The sequence below is a fragment of the Heterodontus francisci genome, chromosome 5 (assembly GCF_036365525.1).
Source record: "Heterodontus francisci isolate sHetFra1 chromosome 5, sHetFra1.hap1, whole genome shotgun sequence".
In the NCBI taxonomy this organism is placed as follows: Eukaryota; Metazoa; Chordata; class Chondrichthyes; order Heterodontiformes; family Heterodontidae; genus Heterodontus; species Heterodontus francisci.
Genome location: NC_090375.1, coordinates 199182443 through 199203102, shown reverse-complemented (window position 1 = coordinate 199203102; position 20660 = coordinate 199182443). Strand labels below are relative to the sequence as shown.

Below are 20660 nucleotides of genomic sequence, written 5' to 3'. Positions count from 1 at the left end.
GACTTTGGCAGCAAACTTTGGGTCAAAATCCTAGAACTCCCTGCGTGACAGCACTGTGGGGGAACCTTCAACACACACACTGCAATGATTCAAGAAAGCCAATAATCTCTGTGACCGTGTCATCCAGATTCCCAGGTAGCTGAGTTTGGGCCTGTGGCTGAAATATTGATGGGTCAGGAGCTCCATCCCAGTGCAATCTGACATTCCCTTTGTTCTCCTGCTCACCATTAAGTTGTGACAGAAAAGCGCTGGAAGGAATTTCCTAGCTGTAAACTGTCTACCAAAACTGACTGATATTGTCGCTGTTACCAACCACCGCCAATTCTGAAAGCGCGATTTCAAACCACGCGGTACATCACGGCAGCAATTTTAGCCACTGCTGAATATTTCAGATCTTTGTACATTTGCCTCACCATTGAGGGCCGTGCCTTCAGCCATCTGGGTCCAATGCTCTGAACTTACCTCCCAGAGCCCTCCACCTCTCCACCACTCCTCCTCCTTTCAGAAAAACTTCAGTCAGGCTTTTTACACTTTATCTAATATCTTCTTTTAGTTCATTTTTACCAGAATATGCTCCTGTGAAGAGCCTGGAGGCATTTTCCAACATTAAATGCGCTGTTTAAATGCATTGCTTTTATTGTTGATTGACCTAAGTTAACAGCACTTTCCTAATGCACACTCTACCTGGGAAATAGTCCCAGCTGCTGAGAAGCCCCGCACCAAATTTACTGGAAATCTGAAATACGAACAGCAAATGCTGGAAATACTCAGCAGGCCAGGCAGCATCTGTGGAGAAAGAAACAGAGTTAACGTTTCAGGTGGGTGGCCTTTCATCAGAATTACGTTGAGCAGCAGCTTACAGGCAGAAAACAGACGCAGTTAATCAAATAACCATGGAAACCAGGGTTGACTGATCCGTGTTCTTCTTGGATTGATACCCGGGAGCACTTTTCAGGGAGAAAACGACATTGCAGGGAGATTTATCTTGGAAGCTGCTGCTTGTAGCGATTTATTTGCATTAGGAGTTTAGATCGGTTCCACACGATATAAATTGAACAATAACATCAATAAATTGCAATTAAATAGCACATTTAATGTAATAAAACATCCTCAGACACTTCATAGGAACATTAGCAGACTAAATTTGACAATACCAGATATCAGGACAGAGTGCTGTAATCTGCGGGGCTACGGTCCAAATGCTGGAAGGCGGGATTAGAATGGGAAGAACGTGTTTCGGCTGGCACAGATACGATGGGCCAAGTGGCCTCTTTCTGTTCTGTAATCTTTCTATGCTTCTATGATTCTCTATGGCCCAAAGTCTGGTCACTGAGACAGATTATAAGGAGAGTTTTAAAGGAGGAGAGAAAGGTAGAAAAGTGGAGGGGATTATGGAGGGACTGACAGATCTTAAGGCCCACGTGGCTGAAGGCACGACCTCCAAAGGTGGAGTGATTAAAATCAGGAGGCACAAGAGGCCAGGAATAGTGGAGTGCAGTGATCTCAGAGGATCTCAAAGCTGAAGGAATCTACAGAGATAGGGAGGGTTGCCGGGGCGAGAGGAGATTACAGTGCAAGCACGGGATGTCGGGGGTGGAAGAGGTAACAGAAATAGGAAGGTGAATGAGCTCGAGGTTACAGAGATAGGGAAGGTTGTAGAGCTGGAGGGGGTTACAGAGATAGGGAAGGTTGTAGGGCTTCAGGCGGTTACAGGGATGTTGCGTGAGGAATCAGCTGAATCCTACAGTAAAACTGGCCATATGTTTTATTGTAGCATAAAGGATTAAATGCTGATCAAACTGGGGATTGAAGGTTGTCAGCTAATGTGTAGGGAGGCAGAGTACATTGGCGGTCCTGCAGTGCCATCCTTCATGTTTCTGGAGGCTGTGCCATTTCCCTTAAGTCCCTGGAGTCATGGGGATTGTGTCAGCCATGGCAGCTGGAAGCACTTTTGTGTATCAATCAGAAGGTTGTGATTTTATGTCTTACTCCAGGACTTAAGCACAAAAATCCAGACTGACACTATAGTGGAGTACTGAGGGAGTGCTGCACTCTCAGAGGTGATGTCTTCTGGATGAGATGTGAAACTGTGGCCCCGTCTGCACTCTCAGGTGTACATAAAAGATCCCATGGCACTATTTCAAAGAAGGGCAGGGGAGCTATCACAGTGCAACAAAAACAGAAAGTGCTGGAAATACACAGCAGCTCAGGCAGCAACTGTGGAGAGAGAAACGGAGTTAACATTTCAGGTCATGACATTTTATCAGTTTGGAGCAGGTTATTGCTGGGTAAGTGCTGTATGATAGGACGGTTGACAACACATTCCATCACTTTGCTGATGATTGAGAGTAGATTGATGGAGCAGTAATTGGCTGCATTGTATTTGTCCTGCTTTTTGTGCACGGGACATACCTGGGAAACTTTCCACATTGTCGAGTTGATTACAGTGTTGTAACTGCACTAGTGCAACTTGATAGGGGCATGGCTAGTTCTGGAGCACAAATCTTGAGCACGGCAGCCGGTAAGCTGTCAGGCTGTGGCCTTTGCTGTGTCAAGTGACCTCAGCCGTTTCTTAATGTCACCTGGAGTGAATCGACTTGGCTGAAGACTGGCATCTGTGATGCTGGGGACTGCAGGAGGAGGCCGAGATGGATCATCCACTTGGCACTTCGAGCTGAAGATGGTAACAATTGCTTCAGTTTTGTCTTTTGCTCTGATGTGCTGGCCAGCGTCTGCCAGAATTTATTATGGGAACTTCCTGGGGTTGTTATGGGGAACTCCCGCTCGTTCTTAAACTGTCCATCACTGTTCACCAGTGGATATGGCAGGACTGCAGAGCTTTGTTCTAATATTTTGGTTGTGGGGTCACTTAACTCTAAATATAGCATCTTCTTCCACTGTTCAGCATGTTTGTAGTCCTGTTTTGAATATTCACCAGCATGATAACTCAATTCAGATATACCTGGTGTTGTTCCTGGCATGCTCTCTTAAACTCCTCATTGAACCAAGGTTGGTCCCTTGGCTTGAATGTAGTGATAAAGTGTGGAATATTCTGGGCCGTAGTCAATGTTTGAGCTGCTAATTCCGATCAGAATCTGGCCAATTCAACATGGCGGTAGTGCTACACAACATAATGGGCGATGTCCTCTGTGTGAACACAGAATTTCGTCTCCACAAGGACTATGCAATCGTCACTCCTACAAATACTGTCATGGACAGATGCATCAGCAACAGGTAAATGGTGAGGACCTGGGCAAGGAGATTTTCCCTCATATTAGTTCATTCCTGCCGTAGGCCCCGTCTGGCACGTATGCCCTTTAGGATTCTGCCACCTAGGTCATTAGTGGTGCTACCCAGCCACTCAGTGATGGACATTGAAGTCACCCACACAGACTACATTCTGTCCCCTTTCTACCTTCAGTGTCTATTCCACGTGGCGTTCAACATGGAGGAACACTGATTCATCAGCTGAGGGCTGTAGAGGGTAATCCGCCAAAGGTTTCCTTATCGGTAATTGGCCAGATTCACAATTTCCGGAGTCAATGTTGAGGACTCCCAGGGCCACTCCCTCCAAACTGTATGCCACTATGCCATCATCTCTGATGGTTCTGTCCTGCCAATGGGTGTTGGTCTGTAGTACAGCTCTCCCAATTTTGGCACAAGTCCCCAGATGTTAGTAAGTAAGACATTTCAGGCTGTGCCTTTGTCATATCTGATGCCTAGGTGGATGCCAGGTGTTTCGTCCTGTTCTATTTCTATTTGATTTTCCATAGTGATTTGATACAACCGCTCAGCTATTTCAGTGGGCAGTTAAGAGACAACCACGTTGTTGTGGGTCTGGAGCCACAGAGAGGCCAGACCAGGGTAAGAACAGCAGATTTCCTTCCATAAAGGACATGAGTGAACCAGATGGTGTTTTAAGACAGTCCGATAGTTGGATGGTCATCTTTACTGAGACTAGCTTTTTATTCTATGTTTCATGTAACTGACTTTAAATTCCATCAGCGGCCATAATAGCCCAGGCCTGTGGACTACGAGTTCAGTAACATCATGCTAACCTTCCTGTCTACAGGATATGGGGCCGACTTGGGTACATGGAGCTAGATCACAGTTCAGTCAAGATTTCATTGAAAGGGGAACAGGCTCTAAGAGCTAACTGACCTACTCCTGTTCCTAATTTCTAATGACAGGACCGTGACTGCAAATATCATTAGTGTTGGTTTGATGGTTGAGGTAGTTTTTTCTTATAGAACCGTGCGGCCACTGGAGACATTGAAACTTATATAAGAGCAAAATACCGCGGATGCTGGAACTCTGAAATGCGAACAGAAAGTGCCGGAAGTACTCAGCAGGTCTGGCAGCATCTGTGTAGAGAGAAACAGAATTAACGTTCCACATCTGGGACGTTTCATCACAACAATGTTTTTCTGAAAGATCACAGACCGGAAACGTTAACTTGGTTTCTCTCTACACAGATGCTGCCAAACCGGCTTTGAAACTTAACAGCGGTTTTCCAGAATGTGATAAAGGGACTGTTAGTTTAAACAGTATGTGAATTGTAATATCCATTTATAGAATAAAGACAGATCTGTCATAACTGTAATGTAATGTAATCTTTGGAATTCTCTACCCCAGGGGGTTGTAGATGCTCCATCATTGAATACATTTAAGGCTAGGATAGATAGATTTTTAGTCTCTCAGGGAATCAAAGGATATCGCAAGTAGGCGGTAAAGTGGAGTTGAATCCTAAGATCAGCCATGGTCGTTTTGAATGGCGGAGCAGGCTTGATGGTCCATATGGTCTACTTCTGCCCCTATTTCTTATGCTCTTGCAATTGCTCAACCATTGGCAGGCTGCACCTTCAGCTAGCTCGGTCCAAAGCTCTGGAATTCCCTCGCTAAATCTCTCTACTTCTCTTTCCTCCTTTAAGACGCTCCATAAAAGCTGCATCTTTGACCAAGCTATCATAATATCGCCTTATCATAATATCGCCTTAAAGGTAGGGAAGACTTTTTCAACTGTATCTCACGGAGTTAACAAAGTAATGATAATCATCCCAGCTCAAAGATATTATGCAAATAACATCGTGAAAATACCGAGCTATCTACCCAGCACACGGTAGAATTAAAAGCTCGTGGAAATCTCCAAACGCTACACTTGTGGTTTGTGTGTGAACAGCTTACACAGACTGAGCATGATGGTGTTCGTGCAGTTTCGGTTTTTGTATGAGTTTCCCTTCGCTTTCAGTCACTGTGGTCCCAGCAGGCACAGTAATAGGTCCCAGCGTCATCCTCCTGGATATTCCTCATGAGCAGGGTGCTGGATTTAGTTTTGGATTCTTTTTTAGCAAAAATTACTTGGTCGGTCATATCCTGTAAAGTCTCAGATGGATTCTTAAAATATAACATGCGTTGCAGCTCTTGACCCGGGATCTGCCGGTACCAGTGGATAACGGCATCTTCGAAATTTGTCCCTTCAACCTTACAGTAAAACCGGACAGTTCTCGTCGGAGCTCTGGTCATCGAAAATGGGGACTGTGTCAAGGTTTGTGCAACAGATTTCCCTGCAAGAGAGAAGAATAGAAATCAATTAGAATATTTCACAAAACGGAGGCGGGAGATGAACAAAAATAATCAGTTAGAATCTAAAATACTGACCAACGAAGGTGATGAGTAAAATCACAATGACTTGACCCTTCATGTTTGTGTACCCAACACAGAACTGATCCAGGTTTACAAATACCTGTTACTGGGACGCTGAGATACCGGAAATTGTCAATCAGTTTCACCCATTGCTGAATTTCCATGTGGTCTCAAGGGTGACGTTTCCATTTGGTGGCTGTGACGTTTCATCTTGTTATTCACTATTTCATTAAAACAGGCTTTCATCTCAACCACGCTGCCCTGGAGTCCATTCCAAGCGTTGATCACTCGCTGGGTGACCAGCTTTCTGATCTCGCTCTGGAGTTTCCTTCTACAAGGTTGGCCCGTGTTTCCTTGTCCTATTACTAAAGTTTAAATGAAAGTAACATTACACATCTACCTCTTCCATTCCGGTAACAATCTTACACACCTTTAAGAACTTCTCTCAGACACTTTCTCACCAGAACCAATTAATATTCGTCCAGAACTCAAACTCCTGAAAACAGGACCATCCTCTTCACACCTCTCTGCACTGCCTCCAGCACATTGTCTCGTGTGTCTCTGGACGACAAGAGGTGGAAACGTTATTCAATGTGATCTGCCCAGAGCCCTGTATAGTGTATCTATTACCTCTTTGTCTTATTCTCTCTATTTTTCTCTGTCTCTCTTGTTCTCTTTCTATTTTGTTCTCTCTCCTCTCTGTTTCTCTCTTTCATTCTCTCTATTACTCTCTATTTTCTCTTTCTCTAGCTGTCTCTCTCACTTTCTATCTTTCACTCTCGGTATTTCTTTCTCTCCTCTCCTTTCTTTTAACCTGAGACCGTATTTATATACCTGGGATATAAAGGCCACCTTATAAAAAAGAAAAAAAAAACGAAAAATAAAACGGGGTTAGATACAGAGTAAAAAAAAAGAAAAAAGAAAAAAAAAGGTAATAATCGTAGGATTACTACCAGTGGCATGTGCTAGCAGGAGCAGAAATAGCAGATACACCAGATGAATGCATGACTGGAGAAATGGTGTAGGGGGGAGGGATTCAGATTCCTGGGACATTGAGACCGGTTCTCGGGAAGGTGAGACCAGTACAGGCTGGATGGGTTGCATCCGGGCAGGTCCAGTAAAGGAGGAAATCAATGCAATAGTGAGGAAGGATATTGGCTTAGAAAATCTAGATGTGGAATCTGTATAGGTGAAGCTAAGAAACACCAAGGGGCAGAAAACGTTGGTGGATGTTGTCTATAGGTCTCCATTCAGTAGTGGAGATGTAAGGGATAGCATTAAAAAGGTAATTAGAGACGCATGCAATAAGGGTACAACTGTAACCATGGGTGAATTTAATCTACATATAGATTGGTCAAACCAAATTAGCAATAATACTGTGGAGGAGGATTTCCTGGAGTGTGTACGTGACAGTTTTTTAGACTAATATACTGAGGAACCAACTAGAGAACAGGTTATCCTAGACTGGGTATTGTGCAATGAGAAATTAATTAACAATCCTGTTGTGCGGGGTCCCATGGGGAGGAGCGACCATAACATGATAGAATTCTTCATTAAGATGGAGAATGAAGTAGTTGAATCCGAAACTAGGGTCCTGAATCGAAATCAAGGAAACTATGAAGATATGAGGCACGAGTTGGCGATGGTGGATTGGGGAAGTTTACTGAAAATGTTGATGGTGGATAGGCATTGCATAATATTTAAAGAACGAGTGCATGAATTACAACAATTATTCATTCCTGTTTGGCACAAAAATAAAACGAGAAAGCTGGCTCAACTGTGGCTTACACAAGAAATTAGGGATCGTATTAGATCCAAATGGGAGAGGCACGTAAAATTGCCAGATAAAGCAGCAAGTCTGAGGATTGGGAGCAGCTTAGAATTCAGCAAAGAAGGAGAAAGAGGTTGTTTAAGTGGGGGGATTAGAGTACGAGAGTAAACTTGTGGGGAACATAAAAAATGACTGTAAAACCTTCTTTCAATACATCAAGAGAAATGGATTAGTGAAGACAAATGTACATCCCTTACAGTCAGAAATGGGGGAAAGTATAATGGGAAACAAAGAAATGGTCTTCACAAAGGAGGACACAAATAACCTCCCAGTAATGTTAGGGAACCAAGGGTCGAATGAGAGGGAGGAACTGAAGGAAATCAGTATGATTAAAAAATAGTGCTAGGGAAACTAATGGGGTTAAAGGCTGACAAATCCCCAGGGCTTGATAAATTACATTTCAGAGTACTAAAGGAAGTGGTCCTGGAAATATTGGATGCATTGGTGGTCATCTTCCAAAATTCTATAGACTCTGGAACAGTTCCTACAGATTGGAGGGTGGAAAATGTTACCCCACTATTTAAAAAGGAGTGAGAGGAAAAATAGGGAATTACAAACCAGTTAGCCTTACATCAGTAGTGGGGAAAATGTTAGAGTTTATTATAAAGGATGTGATAACAGAACATCTGGAAAGCATAAACAGGATTGGGCAAAGTCAGCATTGGTTTATGAAAGGGAAATCGTGCTTAACAAATCAACTGGATTTAATGGTCCAACTACTAGAATAGATAAGAGAGAACCAGTGGATGTGGTGCATTTGGATTTTCAGAAGGATTTTGATAAGGTCCCACATAAGAGGTTAGTGTGCAAAATTAAAGCACATGGGATTGGGTGTAATATATTGGCATGGATGGAGAAATGGTTGACACAGGAAACAGAGAGTAGAAATAAACCTGTCTTTTTCCGGGTGGCAGGCAATGGCTAGTGTGATACCACAGGTATAAGTGCTTGGGCCCCAGCTATTCACAATATATATTAATGACTTGGGTGAGGGAACTAAATGTAACATTTCCAAGTTTGCAGATGACACAAAGCTAGGGGGAATGTGAGCCGTGAGGAGGATGCAAAGAGGCTCCAATGTGATTTGGACAAGTTGGGTGAGTGGGCAAATGCATGGCAAATGCAGTATAACATGTATAAATATGAGGTTATCCACTTTGGTTGTAAAAACAGAAAGGCAGATTATTATCTGAATGGTGGTAGATTAGGAAAGGGTGAGGTGCAACGAGACCTGGGTGTCCTTGTACACCAGTCGCTGAAACCAAGCATTCAGGTGCAGCAAGCAATTAGGAAGGCGAATGTCTGTTGGCCTTCATTGCAAGAGGATTTGAGTACAAGAGCAAGGATGTCTTACTACAGTTAAACAGGCCCTTGGTGAGACCACATCTGGTGTATTGTCTGCACTTTTGATCTCCTTATCTGAGAAAGGATGTTCTTGCCATGGAGGGAGTGCAAAGAAGATTTACTAGGCTGATTCCTGGGATGGCAGAATTGACGTATGAGGAGGGACTGGATCAACTAGAACGATATTCACTAGAGTTTAGAAGAATGAGAGGGGATCTCATAGAAAGCTATAAAGTTATAACAGGACTAGACAGGCTAGATGCCGGGAGGATGTTCCCGATGGCTGAGGTGTCCAGAATCAGGGGTCACAGTCTCAGGATATGGGTATGCCATTTAGAACTGAGATGAGGAGAAATGTCTTCATTCAGAGGGTGGTGAACCTGAGGAATTCTCTACTGCAGAAGGCAGTGGAGGCCAAGTCATTAAATATATTCAAGAAGGAGATGGATATATTTCTTAATGCAAAAGGAATCAAGGGATATGGAGAAAAATCAGCAACAGGGTACTGAATTAGATGATCAGTCATAATCTTTTTTGAATGGCAGAGCAGGCCTGAAGGGCCGAATCACCTACTCCTGCTCCTATTTTCTATGTGTCTATGTTTAACTTCTTATCTCTTTCATCAATCTCCTGACTAAATTTTACTGTCTTGGCTTCCTAATTCCTGTGCTGATCTGCTACCAGCCAAACTGTTGTTTCCAAGCTTTGCCGACACATAGACATCTGTATCCACTCTTTAGCCCCATATACCTGTTCACCCCCTCCAGGCTGACCTGTGCTAATTTAGAGGCAAATTCACTGCCACGCATTTCGTGACAACCCATCCAAAACCTGGTTAGATTTTTCTTTCAGGGTACCTGATCGTGGTCGCCAGCTGTAAGACTCTTAAAATGTGGGTCTCACTTACCTCTCAGGTCCTGACTCCAAACTGATTATCAGTTGCACGAAACAGACTTTGGATACAATTTGGACTTTATGTGGAACACCTTTATTAACTCACCAGGCAATAGTATATACTTAGAACATATGCTGCTGAGTAGACCAGCATATAGGGCTTGTTCCCAGGTAGTCAGGACCGCTGAATGACTTCTCCCACACAATTTCCTATGACTGACCAAGTCACACGTCCCAGCTGCAGCAACAATGTCCTTGTGAGCTTTGGCTTTATACACATTTCTAACCCCAGACCCTTGACATATAAGGTAATGTTATGAAGTGGTCCATCCGATTGGGATTCAGTGTCTTATTAATCCCACCCTGGCTATGCAAGACCACTTGCATGTGGTCATATCCTGTGCTCAGCAGGAGGAGTTCTTAATGCTTACCACCCAAAATTTGATATCTGTATCTTGATAAGGCAAGAAGGAAACCATTTGCACAGATTTCAAAAGGTCAATGTCCGTGAGTGTGATTGTAGACAGGCTGTTTGATGTTGTAACAGCCCAGGCTACCACACCAGTGGCATGTCCTGACTCATCTGTCTGGGTGTGTATGTGTGGGAGTGCTTGATCAGTTACCGTTCTTTTATTTTTAATATGTCCAATATGAACCCCAGTAATGATGTGTTCGGTCAGGATTCCTCTCCCTTAATCCTGATGTCCTTCGCCTCCACGTGTTTCCCACATGGTGAGCTCAACACACTGGTCCACAACTGGTTATATTTTAGTAATGAACAAAAATGCAGCAGATATTAACAAATGTCTCACAGCAGAACAAAAATACAAGAGATATCCAAATGACACTTTTTTTTATTTCTGCTACTGGGGGCAACAGGAAGACTGGGTGCAGCCAGTTCGGAATTGTGGACCCATTTAAAGGCAGATGCAGGTGAGACTATATCAGATAATAAGGAAGAGACAGACTTGTTTGTATCCATTTTCACAGTGGAAGAGCAGAAAATAGACAAATGAAAGAACGGATACCAGCTAACTCAAAAATGATGCAAGGTGAGGAGCTTGGCAAAACATTATCATGGAAATAATGGAAATTAAGACAAATAAATCTCCAAACCTAGTGGCTTCCACCCAGGGTATTTCAAAAAATGAGTTAGGAAATTACAGGAGTGTTGGTCATAACTCCAGAAAGCTCTCCAGTGTTAGGGAATGTGGGAAGGTTGCTGCAGTCTGTCTGCAGGGACAGAGTGACTGCGCTGCACAGAGATTCAGCACGGATTTGTGAGGTGTAGGTCACATCTGACTGTTCTACTTGACTTTTTGAGGAGATCACTAACGTGGTGGACAGGGACGTGTCTATGTATGGTGTCTATATGGGCAGCCAAGAGGTATTTGAAAAGGTGTTGCATGAGATTATTAGTAAACATCAAAGCTCAAGGTAACATGGGTTGGTAATCTGTTGCAAGTTAGGAGACTGAGAACAGGAACAAGTCTGCCACGCGAATGCACCGTGATTGACGGAAATTTACAACAGTTGTTTATCTAGGGATCTGCACTGGGGCCTTAGATTTTCTTAGCCATATATATTAGCGGATAAAGGAATGTGGAGCTGTATATCCAAGTTTGCTGATGACACAGTAGGTTGTGTAGATGGGAGCAGCAAATTACAAATGCAAATAGACAGATAAAATGAGTGGGCAACTCTGTGGCAAATGGACTTCAATATGGGGAACCGTCAGGTCATTCATGATAGAGCAGAGAAAGAGCAACTAGAATATTTTCTTAATGGTGAGAATCTAGGAACTGTCGAAGTCTAATGGAATCTTGATGTTCATGTGAGTAACAGCTAGGGAGTAAGAACAAAGTGTAATCAAGACGGATACTCAAATATTTACCTCTGTAGTGAAGAAAGAAAGACTTTTGAAGTGTATCCACTGTGGTAATGTAAAAAAGAAAGACACGACAGCCAAAATGGCCCCACAAACAGCATTGGGATAATCCAGATAATGATTTTGGTTCAGGGATGAATATTAGTCAGGATACCAGGGAGAACTCCTCTGCTCTTCAAAATAGTGCCTTGGAGCATTTTATATTATCCTGATAGGGCAGATGGGCCTTAGTTTCATATGAAAGATGGTACTTCAATACTGCAGAATACAAAAGTGAGGATGTTTAGCTTCAGTTGTACACAACCTTGATCAGATCCAACCTGGAGTATTGCATTCAGTTTTGCACACTGTACATCAGGATGAATGCCTAGAATTGGGAGAGTTGCAGCGTACATTTACCAGAATGATGGGTTAAATTATGAGGACAGATTGTATAACCTTGGCATGTATTCTCTTGAGTATAGATGATTGAGGAGTGTTCTAATCAATATTTATAAATGAGGAAAGGATTCAATGGAGTAGATAGAGAGAAAATATTTATTTTGATGGGGGAGTCCTGAACAAGGGTGTAATTTAAAATTAGTGAGAGGCTGTTCAGGGGTGATGTCAGGAAGTATTTCTTTACACAAATGGTTTTGGAAATCTGGAACTTTCTCCCCCAATAGGCTGTGATTGCTGGAGCACAATTGAAATGTTCCAGGTCACGGTTGATAGATTTCTGTTGGGTAAGCATATCAAGGGATATCGAGCAAGGCCGGGTAAATGGAGCTGAAATATAGAACAGACAGATCTAATTGAATGGTGGAGTAAACTCATGGGGCTGGATGGTCCTCTCATGTTCCTATGTTCCTATTTATTTACCTTTAATTTAAAAAATTCAAGGTGCTAATAAAGGGGATATGACAGTTAAATAGGAGTGGATGAGTGAACAGAGACTGCTGAAAAGTGAGGAAGTTAGGCTCTACTTTTAAAGAGTCAAAGAGATAGTTTCTGGGGAGATCTCTAAAGCTGGAGAGAAAAGTAGGAAGGGGGGAGTTTAGCAAAAGAATCCCAACGTGTAGACTTTCGAGGCTGATTGAAAATGGAGCAGAGAGGGACAAGAGGCCAGAATAGGAGGACCAAATGACATGGCCCGGGATGTAAAGTGGGGAAGGTTGCAGAGGTAGGGTCGAGGACGATTTGGAAGTGAGGATCAAGATTTCCAGTTCGATTGTTTGGGGCCAGAGAACCATTTGTGGCTGGAAAACAATGGGGTGATGGGTGAGCAAGACTCAGACAGGGTCAGTGTCGTGCTGGGCACCGCCTGGCTACCGTCTGGGGAGAGAATCAACAGGATATTTCACCCGATTGCACTGTCTGTGTCCTCTTCTCCTTTGATGTTCCATGTCGGATCTAAAGGTAAAAGAATGGACAACTCGGTGAGGGTAGCTGTTTACTTTGTGTAATTTTCATATGTGAGAGAGTAAACCTTTAACTGAAGGAGGTAGACTTCGGCAGTTTTCAGCTGTGAGTCGGATGTGGTTTTGGTGATGTTTGAATTGCAGTGTTGAGGGTTTTTGTAAGTGGATTGAATTGCTGTTTAACTCTGTGTGTTTCCAATAGGCACAGTAATAGGTGGCGGCATCCTCTACCTTTACACCGTCAATAAGCAGAACATATTGTTTGTCTCCATTCTTCTCTGCTGAAAATCTTTGATCCAATCCTTTATCCCGACGAACGCTCCCATCGTAGTAGAGAATCCGAACGGGCTGCTGTCCCGCTGCCTGTTTGTACCAATGGATAACGGAAGCAGTGACTGATTCACCCAGCTCACACGTAATTGTACGAGTTCTCCTCGTTCGAACGGTGATTGACAGTTGTTTCTGTTTCAAATCCTGAGCAAAACATCCATCTGTGGGGAAAGAAACACCAAATTACAAATAATTTTACAGTCTGAATAAAACTACTGAAACGTAAAGAATAAATCCATTTACGTGGAAAAAATGTCACGAAAACAACCCAACACAGCAACATGTTGCCTGTCTGAGGTGTGAGGCACTTGTATTAACATCTAGATAAAATATATAGGGCAATGACTCTAACACAACATTCCGCGTGTGACTCGACTTCCTGTTCATACTGCTCTCTCCTGGTATAAAAGTAGCATCTGACACAAGTCACGCCTTTCAGTCACACTTCCATTATTCTGTTGAAGGGTCGCTGACCTGAAATGTGCTTCTCTCCACAGATGCTGCCAGACCTGCTGAATATTTCCAGCATTTCATTTTTGTGTTTCAGACTTCTAATGATAGTATTTATTAGTTATTATGTAAAATGAAGTCTCCATTGAATTGCACAACCACTTTTTAACAGCATTACAACAGCAAAATTTGGTTCGTTCTTGCCCTTGCATATTTAACATTGTGATACAAGGTGATCAATCTGACATGCCCTTTGTTCTCCTGCTCACCATTAAACTGTGACAGAAAAGCGCTGGAAGGAATTTCCTGGGTGTAAAGTGTCTGTCAAAACTGAGTGATATTGTTATAAAAGCAAAATACTGTGGATGCTGGAAATCTGAAATAAAAACAAGATATGCTGGAAATACTCAGCAGCTCTGACAGCATCTTTGGAGAGAGAAGCAGAGTTAACGTTTCGTGTCTGTGACCCTTCTTAGGAACTGGCAAATATTAGAAATGTCAAAGGTTATAAGCAAGCAAGGCGGGGGTAGGGCAAGAGATAACAAAGGAGAAGGTATAGATAGGACAAGGCCACAGAATAGCTAACCAGAAGGTCATGGAGCAAAGGCAAACAATACGTTAATGGTGTGTTGAAAGACAAAGCATGAGTGCAGATTTTATTTTAATTCATTCATGGGATGTTGGCGACGCTGGCCAGCTCAGCATTTATTGCCCATCCCTAATTGCCCTTGAGAAGGTGGTGGTGAGCTGCCTTCTTGAACCGCTGCAGTCCATTTGGGGTAGGTATACCCACAATGCTGTTCGGAAGGGAGTTCCAGGATTTTGACCCAGCGACAGTGAAGGAACGACGATATAGTTCCAAGTCAGGATGGTGTGTGACTTGGAGGGGAATTTGCAGGTGGTGGTGTTCCCATGCATTTGCTGCCCTTGTCCTTCTAGTTGGTAGAGGTCGCGGGTTTGGAAGGTGCTGTCAAAGGAGCCTTGTGCATTGCTGCAGTGCATCTTGTAGATGGTACACACTGCTGCCACTGTGCGTTGGTGGTGCAGGGAGTGAATGTTTGTCGATGGGGTGCAGGTCAAGCGGGCTGCTTTCTTCTGGATGGTGTCGAGCTTCTTGAGTGTTGTTGGAGCTGCACCCATCCGGACAAGTGGAGAGTATACCATCACATTCCTGACTTGTGACTTGTAGATGGTGGACAGGCTTTGGGGAGTCAGGAGGTGAGTTACTCGCCTCAGGATTTCTAGCCTCTGACCTGCTCTTGTAGCCACGGTATTTATATGGCTACTCCAGTTCAGTTTCTGGTCAATGGTTGCCCGTAGGATGTTGATAGTGGGGGATTCAGCGATGGTAATGCTGTTGAATGTCAAGGGGAGATGGATAGATTCTCTCTTGTTGGAGATGGTCATTGCCTGACACTTGTGTGGCGCGAATGTTACTTGCCACTTATCAGCCCAAGCCTGGATATTGTCCAGGTCTTGCTGCATTACCACATGGACTGCTTCAGTATCTGAGGAGTCACGAATGGTGCTGAACATTGTGCAATCATCAGCGAACATCCCCACTTCTGACCTTATGATTGAAGGAAGGTCATTGATGAAGCAGCTGAAGATGGTTGGGCCTAGGATACTGCCCTGAGGAACTCCTGCAGTGATGTCCTGGAGCTCAGCTGATTGCACCAGGTATGACTCCAGCCAGCGGGGGATTTTCCCCCTGATTTCCATTGACCTCAGTTTTGCTAGTGTTCCTTGATGCCATACTTGGTCAAATGCTGCCTTGACGTCATAGGCAGACACTCTCAACTCACCTCTTGAATTCAGCTCTTTTGTCCATGTTTGAACCAAGGCTGTAATCAGGTCAGGAGCTGAGTGGCCCTGGCGAAATCCAAACTGAGTGTCACTGAGCAGGTTATTGCGAAGCAGGTGCCAGTTGATGGCACTGTTGATGACACCTTCCATCACTTTACTGATGATTGAGAGTGGACTGATGGGGCGGTAATTGGCTGGGTTGGACATGTCCTTCTTTATGTATACAGGACATACCTGGGCAATTTTCCACATTGCAGGGTAGATGCCAGTGTTGTAGCTATACTGGAACAGTTTGGCTAGGGGCACGGCAAGTCCTGGAGTGCTGGTCTTCAGTGCTATTGCCGGAATATTGTCAGGTCTCATAGCTTTTGCAGCATCCAATGCCTTCAGTCGTTTCTTGATATCATATGGAGTGAACGAGTTCTTTGCAGACTGGCATCTGTGATGCTGGGGACTTCAGGAGGAGGCCGAGATGGATCATCAACTCGGCACTTCTGGCTGAAGATTGTTGCAAATGCTTCAGCCTTATCTTTTGCACTGATGTGCTGGGCTCCCCATCATTGAGAATGGGGATATTTGTGGAGACTCCTCCTCCAGTTCGTGGTTTAATTGTCCACCACCATTCACGGCTGGATGTGGCAGCACTGCACAGCTTAGATCTGATCTGATTGGTTATGGCTTAGCTCTGTCTATCGCATGCTGCTTACGCAGTTTGGCAAGCAGATAGTCCTATGTTGTAGCTTCACCAGGTTGACACCTCATTTTGAGATATGCCTGGTGCTGCTCCTGGCATGCCCTCCTGAACTCTTCATTGAACCAGGGTTGGGTCCTGGCTTGATGGTAATCGTTGAGTGGGGGATATGCCGGGCCATGAGGTTACAGATTGTGGTTGAGTACAATTCTGCTGCTGCTGATGGCCCACAGCGCCTCATGGATGCCCAATTTTGCATTGATAGATCTGTTCGAAATCTATCCCATTTAGCAAGATGATGGTGCCACACAACATGGTGGAGGGTATCCTCAATTTGAAGGTGGGACTTTGCCTCCACAAGGACTGTGCGGTGGTCACTCCTGCCAATACAGTCATGGATAGAAGCATCTGCAGCAGGCAGGTTGGTGAGGACGTGGTCAAATATGTTTTCCCACGTGTTGGTTCCCCTACCACCTGCCGCAAACCAGTCTAGCAGCTATACCCTTTCCGGTGTTAGGTAGGGTGTTAACGGAATGAAGATTGAACATCAGCAAGTACAAACATGGAGAAAACAGTGCGTAAGCAAACTGAACAAACTGAGATAAAAAAGATAAACATCCAAAAAAATGTAAAAATTGTAAAAAAAAAAGATAAAATAACTAAAAATGAAAGTAAAATGTGGGGCCCGTCATTCTCTGAAATGATTGAACTCAATGTTCAGTCCGGCAGGCTGTAGTGTGCCTAATCGGAAAATGAGATCTGTTCCCCGAGCTTGCGTTGATGTTCACTGGAACACTGCAGCAATCCCAGGATAGAGAAGTGAGCATGAGAGCAGGGGGGAGTGTTGAAATGGCAAGCAACTGGAAGCTCAGGGTCCTGCTGTTCTGCAAAGTGGTCACCCAGTCTGCATTTGTTCTCCCCAATATAGAGGAGACCAAACTGTGAGCAGTGAATACAATATACTACATAGAAAGAAGTACAAGTAAATCGCTGCTTTCCCTGAAAGGAGTGGTTGGGGCCTGGGATAGTGAGGATAGAAGAGGTAAATGGGCAGGTATTGCACCTCCTGCGATTGCAGGGGAAGGTGCCATGGGAAGGAGACGAGGTGTTGGGGGTAATGGAGGAGTGGACAAGGGTGTCGCAGAGGGAATGATCCCTTCGGAATGCAGACAGGAGAAGATGCGTTTGGTCGTGGCATCAAGCTGGAGGTGGCGGAAATGGCAGAGGATGATCCTTTGGATATGTAGGCTGATGAGGACAAGGGGAACCCTGTCACGGTTCTGGGAGGGAGGGGAAGGGGTGAGGGTAGTGGTGCTATGTGTTGCTATTGGTATCCACATGGGTCCTAGATGTGCCTGGCTTTTTGTGGGATCGGTTGAGCATTCTTTGTTCCAGTCCTACTCAGGCCCCCTCCCCCAACTCTTTTTCCGGTACATTGATGACTGGATCGGTGCCGTTTCCTGCTCCCGCCCCGAACTGGAAAGCTTAATCAACTTTGCTTCTAATTTCCACCCTTCTCTCACCTTTACATGGTCCATCTCTGACATTTACCTTCCCTTCCTCGACCTCTCTGTCTGGGGATAGGTTTTCCACTAATAACAATTATAAGCCCACCAACTCCCACAGCTACCTTGACTACACTTCTTCACACCCTACCTACTGTAAGGACTCCATTCCATTCTCCCAGTTTCTCCATCTCCGACGCATCTGCTCTGATGATGCTACCTTTCATGACAGTGCTTCTGATATGTCTTTCTTTTTCCTCAACCGAGGATTCCCCCCCACTATGGTTGACAGGGCCCTCAAACATGCCCGGCCCATTTCCCGCACCTCTACCCTCACCCCTTCCCTTCCCTCCCAGCACCGTGACAGGGTTTCCCCTGTCCTCACTTTCCACCCCATCAGCCTCCATATACAAAGGATCATCCTCCGCCATTTCTGCCACCTCCAGCATGATGCCACTGCCAAACGCATCTTCCCCTCCCTTCCCCTGTCAGCATTCTGAAGGGATCGTTCCCTCCGCGACACCCTGATCCACTCCTCCAATACCCCCACCACCTCGTCCCCTTCCCATGGCACCTTCCCCTGCAATCGCAGGAGGTGTAATACCTGCCCATTTACCTCCTCTCTCCTCACTATCCCAGGCCCCAAGCACTACTTTCAGATATAGCAGCGATTTACTTGTACTTCTTTCAATGTAGTATACTGTATTCGCTGCTCTCAATCTGGTCTCCTCCACATTGGGGAGACCAAACGCAGACTGGGTGACCACTTTGCGGAACACCTCCGCTCAGTCCACAAGCAGGATCCTGAGCTTCCGGTTTCTTGTCATTTCAATACACCCCGCTGCTCTCATGCTCACATCTCTATCCTGGGCTTGCTGCAGTGTTCCAGTGAACATCAACGCAAGCTCGAGGAACAGCATCTCATTTACCGATTAGGCATACTATGGCCCAATACATTCCACACTGTATCAGTACATTCAAGCCAAGGGACTAAAGTTGGTTCAATGAGGAGTGTAGGAGAGCATGCCAGGAACAACACCAGGTATATCTAAAATGATGTACTATGCTGGTGAAACTTCAAAACAGGACTACAAACATGCTGAACAGTGGAAAAATATGCTATAATTAGAGTTAAGTGACTCAACAACCATAATATTGGAACAACTCTCTGCAGTTCTGCCATATCCAGCGGTGAACAGTAATGGGCAGTTTAAGAACTAGTGGGAGTTCCCCATAACAACCCCAGGAAGCTCCCATAATAAATTCTGGCAGACGCTGGCCAGCACATCAGTGTAAAAGACAAGACTGAAGCAGTTGTTACCATCTTCAGCTAGAAGTACCAAGTGGATGATCCATCTCGGCCTCCTCCTGCAGTCCCCAGCATCATAGATGCCAGTCTTCAGCCAAATCGATTCACTCCAGGTGATATTAAGAAACGGCAGAGGTCACTGGACACAGCAAAGGCCATAACGTGACAACGTAACGGCTGCAGTGCTCAAGACTTGTGCTCCAGAACTAGCCATGCCCCTATCAAGTTGCACTAGTGCAGTTACAACACTGTAATCAACTCGACAATGTGGAAAATTTCCCAGGTATGTCCCGTGCACAAAAAGCAGGATAAATACAATGCAGCCAATTACTGCTACATCAATCTACTCTCAATCATCAGCAAAGTGATGGAATATGTTGTGAACTGTGCTATCATACAGCACTTACCCAGCAATAACCTGCTCCAAACTAATAAAATGTCATGACCTGAAATGTTAACTCTATTTCTCTCTCCACAGTTGCTGCCTGAGCTGCTGTGTATTTCCAGCACTTTCTGTTTTTGTTGCACTGTGATAGCTCCCCTGCCCTTCTTTGAAATAGTGCCATGGGATCTTTTATGTACACCTGAGAGTGCAGACGGGGATACAGTTTCACATCTCATCCAAAAGACATCACCTCTGAGAGTGCAGCACTCCCTCAGTACTCCACTATAGTATCAGTCTGGATTTCTGTGCTTAAGTCTTGGAGTAAGACATAAAATCACAACCTTCTGATTGATGCACAAAAGTGCATCCAGCTGCCATGGCTGACACAATCCCCATGACACCAGTGACTTAAGGGAAATGGTGCATCCTCCAGAAACATGAAGGATGGCACTGCAGGACCGCCAATGTACTCTGACTCCCTACACATTAGCTGACAACCTTCAATCCCCAGTTTGATCAGCATTTAATCCTTTATGCTACAATAAAACATATGACCAGTTTTACTGTAGGATTCAGCTGATTCCTCACCCACCATCCCTGTAACTTCCTGAAGTCATACAACCCTCCCTATCTCTGTAACCCCCTCCAGCTCTACAACCTTCCCTATCTCTGTAACCTCGAGCTCATTCACCTTCCTATTTCAGTTACCTCTTCCACCCACGACGCCCCGTGCTTTCACTGTAATCTCCTCTAGCCCCCGGCAACACTCCCTATCTCTGTAGATTCCTTCAGCTTTGAGATCCTCTGATATCTCGGCACTCTTCTATTCCTGGCCTCCTGTGCATCCTGATTTTAATCACTCCACCTTTGGAGTGTAGAGACCACATTGTGAACAACAAATACAGTATACTATATTGAAAGAAGTACATGTAAATTGCTGCTTCGCCTGAAAGGAGTGTTTGGGGCCTTGGAAAGTGAGGAGAGAGGAGGTAAATGGGCAGGTATTGCACCTCCTGCGATTGCAGGGGAAAGTGCCATGGGAAGGGGACGAGGTGGTAGGGGTAATGGAGAAGTGGACCAGGGTGTCGCGGATGGAATGGTTCATTTGGAATGCTGACAGGGAAAGGGAGGGGAAGATGCATTTGGTAGTGGCATCATGCTAGAGGTGGCAGAAATGGCGGAGG

The 20660-nt window shown here is 44.7% G+C and overlaps 2 gene segments (V, D, J or C); both read right to left on the bottom strand.

The window, feature by feature from the left end:
- Window positions 1–5244: 5244 nt before the first annotated feature.
- On the bottom strand, window positions 5245–5723 carry LOC137370321 (probable non-functional T cell receptor gamma variable 10). The segment is given in 2 exon segments: window positions 5245–5564; window positions 5659–5723. Coding segments are annotated over 2 exon segments (363 nt in total).
- Window positions 5724–13048: 7325 nt separating this feature from the next.
- Window positions 13049–13662, bottom strand: LOC137370320 (Ig kappa chain V-III region PC 4050-like). The segment is given in 2 exon segments: window positions 13049–13491; window positions 13574–13662. Coding segments are annotated over 2 exon segments (483 nt in total).
- Window positions 13663–20660: the final 6998 nt, after the last annotated feature.